Source organism: Cupressus sempervirens, chromosome 5, assembly GCF_028749045.1.
Source record: "Cupressus sempervirens isolate cs-2001-9-10 chromosome 5, ASM2874904v1, whole genome shotgun sequence".
Classification (NCBI taxonomy): Eukaryota; Viridiplantae; Streptophyta; class Pinopsida; order Cupressales; family Cupressaceae; genus Cupressus; species Cupressus sempervirens.
The window spans coordinates 262,165,191-262,181,856 of record NC_143122.1 but is presented as its reverse complement, the minus strand read 5'-3'; the positions used below and the strand labels follow the sequence as shown (position 1 = coordinate 262,181,856).

At 33.0% G+C, this 16,666-nt stretch overlaps 1 protein-coding gene across 1 annotated transcript; it reads left to right on the top strand.

The window, feature by feature from the left end:
- Nucleotides 1–14,254: 14,254 nt before the first annotated feature.
- Nucleotides 14,255–15,909, top strand: LOC149555550 (uncharacterized). Its single transcript, XM_089829646.1, has one exon. It carries the CDS (start codon nucleotides 14,425–14,427, stop codon nucleotides 15,592–15,594), a length of 1,170 nt encoding a protein of 389 aa, XP_089685772.1. The 5' UTR covers nucleotides 14,255–14,424; the 3' UTR covers nucleotides 15,595–15,909.
- Nucleotides 15,910–16,666: the final 757 nt, after the last annotated feature.

Here is a 16,666-nt window from a genome sequence, read left to right as displayed (position 1 = left end):
GGAAGATGGACAGATAGCTCATGAAAAAATGAGAGTCGTCAGATCTCATAGCAAAGAATTCAACCCGTAGAAGATCTCTCGGATCAGATATCAGTGATGGGTTGAATGAGGGGCAAAAAAATGGCCAATACTCACCTCATGCACAATAATAATCCCTTCATAAATTGACCTGTTTGGAGCAAAAATACTTTGCTTTGATGATATAATTGATAAAAGCACATATTTTAACTGATTTACTATCACTTTGGAAATAACCCTGTGAATAGTATTGCATAGCCTAAAATCATCAAAGGAGTCCTTCTCACCTTTTTTGGGGATTAAAGACAAAAAAAGGTGTTATTGAAGTCTCTAAAAATAAAGCCTCCTCTTCTAGACTCTTCCACCACCTCACATATATATTTTCCAATACTATGGCAATTATTTTGAAAGAATAGAGTAGGGAAACCATCTAGATCTAGAGCCTTATCACTATCTAGGCTAAACAACGTAGTCTTGACTTCCTTCTCAGAAACAACCTTCATTAGCATGGATTTTCTCATTGGAGATACATCTAAAAAAGTTGCATCCACATTACTTCCTTCATATTCTTTTCAAAATTTGAGGAGAAATATCTAACAACTTTTGCATTTATTTGATCTACATCAGTCAACAAGTTTCCTTGTTGCTCCTTAATTGAAAAAGATCTTATTCAAAGAACATCTAACCTTGACTAAATTTTGAAATAATTTGGTATTTCTATCCCCTAATCTCAGCCTAAACTCCCTTGATTTTTGATTGTTTAAATCCTTTAACAATAAGAAAGTCTCTTCATCCATCCCACCCTTAAATATTTTTCATTCAACTCTTCCAATTCAGACTCTATTGTGAACTTTTCAACAAAGATATTTTTAAACACTTCTCTAGTCCACACCTTTAATTTTTCTTACAAGAATTGAAGTTTTTTTTAAAGAAAATATAAGATAGATTGCTTGACCTTCTCGGTGTTGAAATCCACCATTTCTCTATAAGTACAAGGAAGTTCTTATCTCTCAACCACATTTTCTCAAATCAAAAGGGTGTCCGATCAAGAGATGCAACATCATGTATCCTATAAATTAGTAAGTAGTTAGAATTAGTGATTGACAAGATTTTAGCTTGACACAACCAATTTATTTCAAACTAATCACCACCAAATAAAAAATGATCCAATTTCTTAACAATATTGAAAAATCCATGTCTTCAGTTTGTCCAAGTAAATTCCTCATTTTTCAATAGCACATCTTGGAGGCTATTCAGAGTTACAAAGTGACAAAAAAAATTATGGCTTTGATTGAGCCAACCTTTGCCAACCATTTTTTTTGTTAGGGAGAGAATTTCATTGAATTCTCTTCCCAACTCAATGAAGTTGTCATGAATGTTGGACAACCTAGTGGAGAGATCATTCCATAGTTGTGTCTTCATAGAATTATTATGATGACCATAGAAATTAACTGCATAAAAATCCATAACCAATTGGAAGGAGGATATTTGATCATTTTCTAATTTGAATAACCTTCATCAAGGAATCCTTCCATAATTTACCTAATCCCCATGAAGCACCATCTGCCTCCTCATACAAACAACCCTAATTTTTTTTTTGTTCAAACAAATTCTTACTATTAACATTTAATTTTGTTTCTTGCAAAAAGACCACATCAATTTGAGTTTGATCACAAAATATCTTGTTCAAACATAATTTGTTAGGGGCATTTTAGCCCTTGAAATTCCATGAAAGGACTTTCATTGTGGCCAAGAAGATGCATAGTATCTTCTTGATCTCAACATTTTTTCCTAATCTGGTGCACTACTAGCTAAAACCCTTAATTTTTAAAACATAGAGACTATTGTTTCCAAACCTTACCAATCCTTCATCACATTCTTGCATTCTAATAAATTTTTAATATCAATAGTCATGTGATGTGAGAAACAACAATGTTTATCCAATCTCTATCGTGACTCGTACTGGAAATAATGCTTTCTAATCACCATAAAAGGAATCTTCTTTGATTGTCATTAAAAAATTCTCTTCTTCATCTCTTTCACCAGATTCATCATCAATAACACCTTATTTTACAAGATAGGATGTCTTCTTGTTGTTCTCCTTGGATTTTATTTATTTTTCGCTCTTTTCCTTGTAAGGGCATTTGGAAGCAAGATGTCCAATCTTCTTATGTGAAAAGCACTTCAAAGTTAGTTTTCCTTACATTCATCACTTCCTCTAGGTAACCTCGTGGAAAGAAATACTTCCAATTCCTCATGTTCTTTTTCACATCCTCTTCTTTAAAAGTGCCTCTAGCACCTCTAGCAACAACAAAAACATATTTGATCCTTTGACTACATTGTTCATGTTGATAGGTGTGGATCCTAATTAGTCCCCAAGTGGGAGATTGTTAGTTTGTGGTGACTAATCAAGGAAGTACTGTACATACTCCATAATTCCCTAACAGGGTTCGAGGCTATTTTATTAGCATTTTTGGGCCAACATGTTGTAACTAATTTTAACCCTAAAGTAGCAAAAATACTTGTATAAAATATCTAAGGGTTAGGTGTTTTATAATAGTGTGATGCAATAATTGCTTCTTGTGGTAGCATTGAGTTGTAAGGGATTACAAATTGTAATTAGGTTGTAATTACTGGATAATAATAATATTGGACTCACTATTTGGTGGATGTAGCCCAGGGATTGGGTGAACCTCATTAAATCTTGATATCTTGTGTTCTCTTTTATGTGATTTATTATTTTATGATATTGGTTATATTTACATGTAATTTTTTTTTAGTTATCTTCTATAGGAAAGTCTCACGATTGAGTGGGAGTGATGGCGTAAAAGGGTGAGCTGAAGGTTGAGAAGTTTAAAGGGCAGAAATTTCAGTTATAGAAAATGCAAATGGAGGACTATCTATATCAGAAGGATTTATGGAATCCATTAGAAGGAAAAGCCAAGAAATAGGGAACTATGATAGATGAGGACTAGGAGATTTTAGATAGAAAGGCACTTGAAAGCATTCATTTATGCTTGGCACCATCGGTGATATTTAATATTACAAAAGCGAAGATAATAGAAGAGTTGATACAAACCCTACCAAAGATGTATGAAAAGCCCTCCACTTCAAAAAAGGTATTTCTCATGAAGCATTTATTTAAAGGTGGATCTATTGTAGATCATTTAAATGAGTTTAATAAAGTAACTGGTCAATTATCTTTCATGATTGCCAATTTTGATGAAGAAATTAGGGCTCTCTTGATTTTGTGTTCTTTGCCTGAAAGCTAGAATGGCTTAGTAATGGATGTGAGTAATTCTATTTTTGGATCTAATACCCTAAAATTTGATGATGATATTAGTGTTATTCTGAGTAAGGAAACTCATAGGAAAACCTTAGGTGGATCTACATTAGGAAGCACTTTGAAAGCACAAAGTAGAGGAAGAATGACTGAGAGAGAAAGTAATTTTACAAATCATGGGAAATCAAGAGGAAAATCAAAGGGGAAGAGGTCTCAATCTAGAGGATCTAGATATTGTTGGTACTGTGGGAAATCAAGGCATAAGAATAAATATTTTTGGACTCGAAAGAACAATAAAGGAGATAAACCAAAAGGGAACAAGGAGGAAAATGTGGTAAGTAACAAATCTGAAGAGGATGCTTTGCTTCTTTCTTTAGAAAGTGTTGATGATTCTTGGGTTCTAGATCCAAGGGCTTTATTTCATGCTACACCCCATAGAAGTTATTTTATTGATTATGGCCAAGAGGAATTTGGGCTTGTTATTTAGGGGATAATGAACCCTATTAGATTGTTGGAAAGGGAAAAGTTAAGATTAAGTTGTGGAATGGGAATCATTAGCTACTACATGAGGTAAGACATGTTCCAATGCTGAGTAGGAATTTAATTTCAGTAAGGAAACTCGGTGATGAGGGTTGCATAGTTACTTTTAATGATAAAAATTGGAAGGATTCAAAAGGTTCCCTTGTAGTAGCAAAAAGTGTGAAAGTAGACACCTTATATCTTTGTACAGGTCATCCCATTCCTTCTACTTTAATTTTTTTAGAAAAAAATGAATGTTCAGGAATAGTTGTTGCAGTTGAGCAAGGAGAACAAGTAGTTGTTGTAGATTCTGATACAACACTATGGCACAACAAAGTTGGGCACATGAGTGAGAAAGATATGAAATTACTTTATTCAAAGAAAGTTTTACCAGGTCTGATATGTTTCAATATAGATTTCTGTGAAAGTTGTGGATATGGAAAAAAAGAGAGAGTGATTTTTGTGAAGAGTGGAAAGGAAATGAAAAATGAGAAATTAAAGGTTGTACATACAAATTTATGGGGACCAACTCAAGTATCTTCCCCTGGTGGCTCTCATTATTATGTTACATTCATTGATGATGCAACTAAAAAAGTATGGGTGTATTTCCTTAGACATAAACCTGATGTATTTCAAACTTTTAAAAAATGGAAATTGTTGGTTGAAAATGAGACTGGTTAAGAGATTAAAATGTCTCAAATTTTGATAATGGTCGTAAGTATTGCAGTAATGAATTTGAAGATTTTTGCTCCACTAATGGTATTTGTAGACATATTTTTTTTCCAATGACTCCACAGGAAAATGGAGTGGCTAAACACATGAACAGGACAATAATGGAGCATGCAAGGAGCATGAGGTTACATGTTGGGCTGCCCTTAAACATGTGGGTGGAGGCTGTCAATATTTTTTTTTATCTTTGATTAAGATAGGTCCCTCTACTCCTTTGGGTTGTGGTATTCTAGAGGAAGCATGGATTGGAAAGAAGGTGAGTTATTCTTTTCTCAAAACCTTCAGTTGTGAAGCATTTGCACATATAGATTTTGAAAATAGAACCAAGCTGGAAGCTAAGTTGAAGGAATGTATATTTTTCAGATATGGCATTGATGAATTTGGTTATAGGCTTTGAGATTTTGAAAATCATTAAATTGTAAGTAGGGATACCATATTCAATGAGAAAGTATTGTACAAAGATCTATTGCAGCAAAATGAGAAGAAAGAAAATGATTATGTAGTGCTAGATGCTACTCCAAAAGATGATGTTCTAGCAGTTCCTCATGATCTGCAAAAACCACAACAACAAATACCACACACCCCAAAAAATGTTAGATGGTAAAAAAGGCTAAGTAGACCTCTATAAAGATTTTCTTTTTCTTTGTACTCTATTTTACTAACTGATGCTGGTGAACCTAAATTTTATGATGAAGTTGTGCAGATGAATATTAATATCTAATGGGAGTCTGTGATGATAGAAGAAATGAACTATTTGTTGAAAAATAAGACTTAGGATTTATGTAAGTTGCCTATAGGTAAAAGGGTTTACAAAATAAATGGGTTTATAAGTTGAAAGAAGATGATGGAGGTAAGAAAATATTTAAAGCCAAGTTAGTTGTAAAAGGATTTTTAGAAAAAAAAAAAAAGGGCATTGATTTTGATGAGATATTCTCTCCTATTGTTAAAATGACTTCTATTCACATTGTTTTAAGTATTGTGGCTATTGAAGATTTACACTTAGATCAGCTTGATGTTAAAACAACCTTGTTCATGGTGATTTAGATGAAGAGATATATATGGCATAGCCACACTGATTTGAGGTCAAAGGCAAGGAGAATCTAGTGTGCAGATTGAAAAAGTTTATATGGCTTGAAGCAAGCACCTTAGGAATGGTATTTGAAATTTGACAATTTTATGCATGAGCATGGTTACACTAGGTGTCATTCAGATCATTGTGTTTATTTTAAGAGAATGGATGATGACGACTACATTATTTTATGTTTATATGTCAATGATACACTTGTAGTTGGGTCTAACATGGATCACATTAAAGGGTTAAAACAACAATTAGCACATTCATTTGCTATGAAGGATTTGGGGGCAACAAAAAAAATCCTTGGTATGAAGATTTGCAAAGATGGGAAAAACAAAGAATTGAAATTATCTCAGGTTGATTATATTGAAAAGGTGTTGTAGTGTTTCTCTATGGAGAATGCTAAAGCTGTCATCACATCTTTACCTAGTCATTTAAATTTGACTAAGGAGATGTGTCCAAAGATACAAGAAGAGGAGGATAATATGTCCAAGGTACCTTATGCTTCAATTGTAGGAAGCTTGATGTATGCTATGGTATGTACAAGGCCAGATATTGCATATACAGTGGGATTTGTTACTAGGTATATGAGTCATCCAAGGCTTGAGCATTGGAATGCAGTCAAATGGATTCTCATATATTTGAGAGGAACGTCCAATAAATATTTACATTTTGGGGGTTCTACTACTAATTTATAGAGATATGTTGACTTAGATTTGACAGGGGACATGATACCAGGTGAAGTACTATAGGTTATGTATTTACTATTGGTGGGGCAATAATGAGTTGGGTTTCTTGGTTACATAAGGTGAATGCTTTATCCACTATAGAGGTAGAGTATGTTGTAGATACAGAGGTAGCCAAGGAGATGATATGGCTTCAGTTCTTCATGGAAGAATCGGGACACCCACATAGGGATAATTATTTGTTTATGGATAGCCAGAGTGTTATTCATCTTGCAAAGGTTTTTGACATCATTTAGATCTAACCAAATGAGTGACTATAACTTTGTCTCTAGTCATACAAAAATGTCACAAACATAACCAAACACACACATGTAAGTATCCAAAATATATCTAGAATATCAAAAGCAAAATAAAAAATGTAAGGGCTAGAATATAATCTTATTTCATATCAATGGATACATAAATATTAGTATGCTCATGGGTTAGTCCAAAAGATCAATCATTTCGGATATCTTTAAATCATATTCTAAAAAGGTAATGTGGATTGAAAAATATTCATCTATCAATCATAACATAAATATCAAAGTTTCAACACCAATCCTAAGATCTCACCATTGTAAATAGTTTATCTAAGAGTAATCATGGTCATTGAGAACACAAAATAGTCACATAGATATGCTAGGTGATCACCCTAATGCATAATATCAAGGTCTTGAAATATCATCAACACATAAGAAGATATATAAACAATAAATGTATCTATAATTAATACATCTAAAAGCATCAACATGTTTATTATCAATAAATACTAGATTATGAAGTTATTACTAAAAAAATGGATTAGACAAGTATGCACTTTAGTATTAGATAGAATCATACTTATGTTAGCAATTAGAGAGACATGAAGGTTCCTAAAACATTCCCTAAAATTCAAAAAGCAATGTTAAAGACATGATAGGGTTAGAGGGGTATAACACTTTGGTTGTATTATCTAGTCTTCCATTTGTGCACAATCATTTGAGGATTGTCATGGTATTTTTTCCTATGCTTGTGTTCAATTTTTTTCCCTTGTTATGATGTTTATATCTTATTGTTTTAAATAAAATATTTAGTGCTTAACTAACCCTATGTTCCTAAGGGTTCCTTTGCAAGACATTAGACAAGCTATTGACGCCTAAAATTTGAGTGTATGCTTGTCTCTTAGTCTATTGGAGATTTGTTGGTCTTTAATGTTTATCACTTGAGGATAAACCTTGGTTTCTATCAAGGTTTGCTAATAATGTTCAAGTCTCATTGTTGTGAGTTTGAAGATGGCGACTTCTTAGTTTTCAATGTGGTTGTGTTGGAATCTGTCGATACTTCTGGTTTTTGTTTTGTTTTTTCAATTGGTATGTCCATTTTAACTAGTAAGGGTGTGATGTTCTTATTTTTTCTAGTGACCAGTCATTAAGGGCTCATTTCGGTCCATGGTTGTTTTTGGTTTAGGATTGGTGTAGGTTTTAGAGCTACTTGTTAATATTGAGGTGGGGCATTACCTCATTGTTATGGGGAGGATGACACATTTTGTTTGCTTCTTCCTTTTTCATGGTTCCTATGGAGGTGGAAGCATCCCCAATGGAAGGGGTGACTTGCTTCATGAAAGAGGTTGTGTGTTACTTTATGAGGTCTAGTCTTCTCTATGGCTACTTGGACATAGGTTGGAATCGTGATAGGCTCTCTATTTTGATGGTCTCTTCCCTTTCCACCCCTCTAAAGGTGAGCTCCTTTTTTGTTGAGATGGAAAGGAGATATGCAGATGGGGTGTGGATCTTTTGTTGGGTAATGCCATGTTTTTTTATTGTTGGATGGCTTTGGGTGTCATTTTTTTAAGGTTGAGCGGGCATTAAAAAACCCCTTTGTAAGTTTTTCCTAATTCATAGGTTGTTGGCTATGTGTTGTTAATGACCTTTTTTGGCCCAAGTGTTCTAAGAGGCAAGTTCTGATGTCTTGTTCTTTAAGTAGTCTTTTTTTGAAAGAATGTTTATTATGTTGACACTATATTGTTAATGACCTTCATTTATAATAGCCAACACTTTTATTCAAATGTGTTGTTGATCTCTTTACATTTTTTGATTGAAATTGTATAAGAATCAATCTCCTTATTAGATTGCCAAACTTAATAAAAAATATATTAATCATAATTATATATATAAACACATACATATATGTATATGTATACATATACATATCGATACACACACACACACACACACGTGTATATATATGTATGTACATGTATATATGTATTGTAATGCATGTATGTATATTTGTAATGTCCATATACATATATATGACCTTGGCTACTACTAATATGTATTTACTAATATATAAAGTTCATAAGAAAAATCTAAATTTATTAATTTATTTTAAAATCACATATTAGACCTTGACTACTACTAGTACATATTTGATAGTAGTACATATGTAATAGTATATAAAAATCATTACAAAAATCTTTCTCCAATTTTCTTTCCATATATATATGGACAAAATAATAAAATCTTATAACACCAACCACATAAATATAGAAACTAGCTTTTTAAGTTAATTCCTTTAAGAGAAACTTAAACTCACTTCCAAAATTATGATATTAATGACTTAAAATATTATTACTAGCACTTGCACCCCAAAAAAAGGTGCAAGGGATAGCCAATAGATGTTTGATTGGAAATCATAAATGAAGCTTCATATTATATAAAGAAGTCTATAAAATGGAAGGTCTTAAACAAATTTTTTTCCTCATGAATCATTCATTATAAATCTCCTTGAGCTCATCAATTGATAAGTAGTATATTTTTTCAATTAATAAGTAGAATATTTTTTCCATAGCAAGTCAAAATGTGAAATTTTTATCATGACTCAACTATGTAGGTTTTGACTCAAACTCATTGACCCATGTTTCATGAGTAGTGGTTCACAAGAACGAACACTTAGCAATTATTGCATGTCTAGGTGATGCTAACAAAGCCAAAACTTCCCATGAGCTCACACATCCAATATTAAGTAAAGTCAGATGAGATTTCCATGCACATTGAAACATGAAATATGTCAGTTGTATGATATTGAGATAACATATATTCCACTAAATTATACGATTAAGATTATTTTCAAAAAAATGGACTTTGAAAATAATTTATTAATAATAAAAGTTGTATATTTCATTAATAAGGTTAAATGTTTAACAATTAATATAGTTCATTAATTTTTTAAATAGTTTCTAATAAAAATTATAGAGATAAAAAATAACTTATGTTAAATCTTTTTATTATATTTATTGATAATTTAATTTTCTTAAATTTTATGAAGGAATAATTTTTTATTATTACCAAGGTAATTCTTTATATTTTATTATAAAAATTGTTAAGTTGAACAATGGAAAATAAGTCTAATTACTTAACTTACTTAAATAAATTTAAAAATAATAATTTAGTTTGAATCTTTGTATTATTTTGTTGATAATCTTAGAATTTTAAATTCTATGAAAGAATAAGAGATATTCTTCTTATTTTAAAAATATTTTTGTAATATCTATATTTTAATTTTTAAAAATGTTAAATTGAACTATCATAACATGTGAAAATAACTATAATTACTTGAACTCCCAAAAAAATGACTTATGAGATATACAAAAAGGTAAGCTACAAGAAAAGAATTGATGAAAATGGAAGTAAACTTAATAAAGAATAAACAACATAAATTATAAACTAAGAGCCCAAGCTATTCATGATAGTGACAATGAATAAGATAATTATTAAGATGTATGTAATGGGATTGAAACTTATTTACATGCGACTCCAAAATGATCAAAGGAAGTGATCTAGTAGACTAAATGGCTCAGAGAGATGTATTCGCAAAATGGATATGTTGAAAAGGCTTTGAAAATTTCAAGAAAATGCAATTGCCATATGTAAAACTAGATTGAACAACATTTCTTGTGATCGCCTCTACCTGTGCCAAAATGGGCTTGGGAATATGTACAAAATAAGCATCTACAATTACTTACCAGTACTCACTAACTTGGCTTGGGCACAATTACAAATACTTATAGAAACATGGATTACTCAACTGATAAAGTCCTAATACATAGAGCATTAAAATCTCTATCAAACACCATAGCTGAGTAAATGATAATTAGATACCTTGGTCACCTCTGTACAATCATATTGCTTCACCAACATTAATAGTTTCATCATACATGCCAAAGATAAGGGCACATATCTTTTTAATGTTAACATTCATTGATCAAAAGTTGAGAGAAATTACACAATAAGGTAATAGCAAAAAAATCTATAGTTTGATATAGAACATTTGATAAAATGGACATGAGATGCTATATTTTGACAATTAAACCCACAAAATACTACAACTCAAGAGAGACAAATGTTATTCAATTTACAACTCTACAAAAATATCTCAAAAAGTAGTTGTCAAAAAACTTGTCAATCTACATATCCATCGCTTCTCGGGGGATGGTGCAAGTAAAAGGTTGAGTTGAGTTCAGCTTGTTGGAAGTCAAAATAATGTCAAGGGGTTGATCAGAGAAGCAACGCTTGGACTAGATAAAGCCATTTTGAGAGCTTTTCGATCTTCAGCTATAATTAAGGGTTCAAACTTGGTTTCGCCCATAAGCCATTCCTTGTCACCAATAGCTTGGGCTCTTAACAATACTTACAAAATAGAAAGCAAAAAAAAAATTGAATCTGCGGTGCTGGTATGAATCTTAACACCATTACCCTATTGAAAAAGAAGAATGATCCAATAAATGACACTAAATCTTAATGAATTGTTATCTCAAATAGAATCCTTGTTTTTTCTCTCAATCCAAATCCCTATATGTGATTAATTCCCTAAATGGTAACTTTCAATTGAGTGAAAAAATCGAACACATAAAACCTAGTATGAGCCCTAAAAATCAGTTGCTCTGCATCCGTTCCATAATCCACCATGAAAAAATTCACCTTGGCCAAAATATGTGAACTATTGTAGTTCTAAATAGCCTGCACAAAGGCTTGAACCCTAGTTGTTGGATTGGGAGCCCCAAAATAGATGAATCATTGAAAACCCCATTTCACCCAATTTGCATTATATTGGCAGCATCGGTAGAATGCCAATCTCGTTGGGTAGAGAGTAGAGAGTGACATGAAAGATCAATGGATCTGATGAACTGTAGAAGAGATATAGAAAAATTCTACTGATCACACCTTCTAGAATTAAAAACTGGAAATATTTTAAATGTCCAAAAAAAGTAGAAGAATCCACTAAGTCTATTTAAATTTTATCTAGGTTGTCAATGGTCACAATCTCATCATAATAACCTATTTGTAAAGAAGATTTCTTAAGATTTTCTCCATTATGATGGGTGGGAGAAGTTAGAAGTTTATAGCCAGTATTTAGGTCTAATTCAATGCATTTTGACTCAAGTGACATGTTTGAATACATTTTGATTTAAGTGCTATGCCTGTAAAATTTGATTTGATAAAGAAACCATTTTATAGTACCTTGTTTTATGGTGTGAGACAATTTCTGGTTACTTGCAACTTCATAGGGAAAGACTACTGGCTAATTATTTATTAAAATAAATGCATTACTAAAAAGTTACATTTGGCAATTTGAACATTTGTTTTAAATAATTTTTAAATATTTAAAAAACTAATTGAAATTTAATTTTTTTAAAGGTTGGTAATTGAAATATAAATGAGGGTATAAGTAAATTTATTCATATTATATAAATAATTTAAAAATGTCTTTTTACAACACTCAAGTGAGACCATAAAGAATGAGGCAAAAATTGTGCCTTGGATATATATTTTATATTTTAAATAAATTTGTTTGATTTAGAAAAAAGTTAAATGTACCAAAATTTCTAAAAATTTGATTATCATTTTTGTTTTAATTTTTTCTTACACTTCATTTTTATTTATTTACTTTTCTTTTTATAATGTTTCGGGGAGTGGAGATAATAAAAATGAACTATTAATCATTTTGAAGTGTAGTGGATAAATTGTCAAAATTAAAGTAATTTCAGATATTGGAATATTCTTCTTATTTTGAGAATAAAAATTTGATAGACTAATATAATTATAAGATAGCTTTGTAAACCACAAAAATACAATTGTTCCATAATATATAGTGTAAAATAGATGCAACTAAAACACATTTCTTTTACATGCTTCTTGTTAATCGATTAGGACACAACAATTTTCAGGAGAGGATAACTAGTTGTGTATGAGCATACCCAATGAGATCTCTATTAAAAGAAAATAATCAAGTAGTCTTAAAATTAAAAAAATCCCATATTGTACATTAGTATGTTTCAAACAATTAATAAGAAATAACTAAAATAATATATTTTTTAATAATGATTTCTAAAAAATAAACATTGAAATTGAAGTTCGAATTAGATTAAACAATGTAAATGACATTTAAAAATAATCATATATGATTAAATCCTATATCATTGATAGTTGCATACACAATCTTTATTTCAAACATCATTTAAATCTCTTGTAACTAATTTAATTTTAATTTAATTTGGAGACTGGAAAAGGAGAGTTTTGACAAGGCTACCCTCACACATCAGAGTACAAATTACTGGAGACCCCCTCGAGCTAACCATCAAGTAGCACAACATTGATGGACAATGAGAAGAAGAGATCACAAGATGGGTAGGTGGTTGAGAAGGGCCAAATGTTTGTGTGCAACGACACAAAGGCAGTGAAGGTGACACCAAAACCCAGGCACAGAAGGTGGAACCTATAGCCCTGAGCCATCCAATCCTCATGCATAGTCCAACAATTTTTTTTATTTTATTGAAATGACTGGATTTTGTATCAAATTATTCATCTAAATAGTACATGTAAAATAGAAAAACACGTGAGTAAAAAATGATCTTCTCTTTTCAGCCACAACGACCTTTGGTTTTGGCAGAAACAGAACACAAACAGAACACAACTTTGAATCCCAAAAAAGTGTAGAGTAAAGCTATAATTTGAAAGTTATGGCACTGGTAGAAGAACATCATGCAAATGCCATTGCCATCGCAAACTCTGGAGTCAATTTCTCAGAATGCAACACCAGTAACGGGGCTCGCTGTTCAATTAAGTTGCTCATATTGACTGGGCATTATTTATAACAGTCAGACTAGCTGGATGGCGGAGTGCAGACAGAGTGGACGATGTATTGGGTGATCAGTGTGCTGGACGGTGAGTGCATGCTAACGGCTAAGTCTGGACTTTCAATGGCATTGGAAGTGAAGACATTAACAAATTCTCACACATTTATAACACCAGCTTGGTGCTTAAAGATGGAGGGGAGCAACATCTCCTATTGTCAGAAATGTTGCCAGTTTTGCTACTTTTGAAGACATTTAGGGGTCAACAGGTGGAAAATCCAGAGCTTTCGCTGGTAAGGCCAGTGGGAAGACATGGTGATGTCGTTTCTTTTATACATGAGAACGTCTGTAGCCGCGCCCATGTTTTCCAGTCTGTTAGAGAATTTGGAATCAAATGTCTTGAGAATGGCAGTAGTGGCCTCCTGAGAGAAAGCAATAATGGTCGAAGTAGTGCCCAGTTTACCAGTTATATTGTTTTCGCTCAAGCTCAGCGACTGTAGATTTTGAAGCACGAGAATCTGTCGTGGCATCTCTCCGGGAAGATGGTTGTTTCCCAAATGCATTTCTTGCAAACTACTGAGATTGCCCAACTCGGCAGGAATGGTTCGGGAGAAATGATTGACTTCTGGTTGGAACGCATTCAGCCTGCACTTGCCTTTACCAACCACTCACCTTTACGATGTGCGTCTTCTTTCCGACTGTCTGAAATCAATTACCGACAACATTTTCCGACGTGAGACAATTCCCGATTGCGAGCAATCTCATAGGAAAAGCCTATCGGCTAATTAAATTCTCGCCAGGACGGTGCGCCCACTGAAATGCTTGGGAAATCCTCTAGTATGATTAGAGGCGACGCAGAATCGAAATATCTACGGATTTAGTGGAAGGATTTTGCGTAAGGATTTTGTTCAACGAGTTGTGATTACCAGGCCGTAAGGATTATCTCTTTTTTATTTCTGGGCATATGAGTTTTTCTGTTAAACCTCTTTTGCATTTCAGGGCAAGCAAACATGCTATTATCAGGACTTCGTCACAGACCAAATGTATTGTTTTGCCCCTTAGATTTTCAGTATCACGGCCGTCTGCATGCCTTATTTCCTCCAAACATTCATTACTCTCTACTTCAATATCATTGCATCATGCGACATCCCCGACCCAATCTTTCCCACAAGAAGAAGAAAAATGCAGAAAGCTCTTCAACGACGACTTTAGTGAATTCCTAGTAAAGGAGTGCGGGCTTTTTAACTCTCAATTGCCAACAATTCACCGAAAGATCAAGGGACCACTGTCACTACAAAAATTCCTTCACAGGGCCCGACAGGTTCTACAACTCTTCAGAGACTTGGGATTCACTCCACACCAGGTAAGGACTGTCATAAGAAAACGCCCAAATCTGCTTTTATCTGAAGTGGATCATCTGAAGCCCAAAATCGATCATCTCATCGCATTAGGCCTTACGAGAGAAGACCTGGCAATGGTTATAACCCGAATGCCTAAAATTCTTTCCTTAAGTTTAGAGAAAAACCTGGATCCGAAAAGTCGATTTCTTGCAAACCTGTTTGGTTCCGAAGCCCATCTGCGCCAAGTTATCAAGAAGGCTCCAAATATTCTTTTATGTGATAGCATTGTGACTTGTGATGTGATAAGGAAGGTGAAGCGGATGAAAGAAATTGGTTTCCGGGAAGATAAAATCGAGTATATTTTCAAGAAGGACCCGCGCTTACTATGTGTAACCATAGAAACTCTTGACAAGAGGTTGAAGCATGTGGCGAATCTCGGTCTTACTGATGAGGAGATCAAGCAAGTAATTGTGAGGCGTCCTTCGATACTGCTTCTGTCTGTGGTTAAGATGCAGAAGAACATGGATTTCTTGATTAATATTGCTAAATTTGAACCAAACATTATTTGCAGTTATTCTATGTTCCTCATCTACAGCTTAGAGAAGAGGTTAAAGCCTCGTTTTATGTTATATAAGTATTTAAACCGATCTTCGGAGCCTCTCAGTATTAGTCTGGCTACTATGTTTGCTCTACGCGATGAAGAATTTTCCTGCAGGTTCCTAAGTGACCTTCAGACATTTAAGTTATATGAAAGTTACGTGAGGAAATCATCTGATACTGCACTTTCGGCATAACGGTTTGGAGACAATACCCATTCCTACCACGCCAGGTAATATTTTCAGAGAACAAAAATAACCGTTCTTATAGACGATTTGTAGCATATCATGCTTATCTGTAATTTCCAAATCTCTTTTTTCCTAAATTTGTTAGGCATTTGCAGATGCAAGTCATTTTACCGTAAATATAAACATAGCAACATACAGATTTTAAATTTAACAAATTGTGAACGAGGTAGCTGCTGTAAAAGAATTCTTTGCATTTGCTTGAAATCCCCAAATATTGATCGAAGATTAAACATATATATGGTTTGGTTGTCCTTTTTCTTATTATGTCCGTGTTCAGAAGGCAATGCTTAAGTCTTGGGTGCGATCTTATGTACTTGAATGGTAACCCTTTTTCTTCTTCTGAATATAATATCCTTATTGAGGAAGCAATATGGTTCTTGAAAGTAAACATGTCTGTCATACTAACCTAGAATTTCTTACTTCAACAAACAAACAAAAAAACATAACTTAGAATCTCTTGAACAAAGCGAAGACATCCAATTCCTGTTCTTTATGTGCATCACAGTAGCATGATAATCACCATTGAAGTTTGAGGGTTAGTTTGGATCTTTCACTTACAGTGGATATATACCTGTGTCAGCTGTGACAAAAAGATTTGCGTTCACTAATTGCTGGAAAATAATTTACAAATGGACGCAGAAATATCTAATTTATTTCTAATTACTAGACACAGTAACTTTTATGGTCTTCACAATGGTTCTGCTACCACAAACACCACCTCACAAAATTAAGATTCCTTTTACTCTGGTCTTTTGCATGCAATCAACCCAAATAGTTTTACGGAAACAATCCATGTATGGTTGTGTTATAAATTAGTGTGGATAAAACAAGCTCATTTATATGCAAAATGCCAAAACCTATACTAGTGAGAATCCCCACATGCTTGGCCTTGCATTATGGGACATGCTAATAAAATCTTCTAACTTCAAACACATGTATCTGTAAACAAAAATATATTTTTGCTAGGGAAGGTCATATTTCTTAAACAACAGCACTTCTTGACTTATTGTTTACAGTGAAG

Bases quoted from the DNA above. Each gene is read 5' to 3' on its own strand.
- LOC149555550 (XM_089829646.1), top strand. From the start codon at position 14,425: ATGAGTTTTTCTGTTAAACCTCTTTTGCATTTCAGGGCAAGCAAACAT.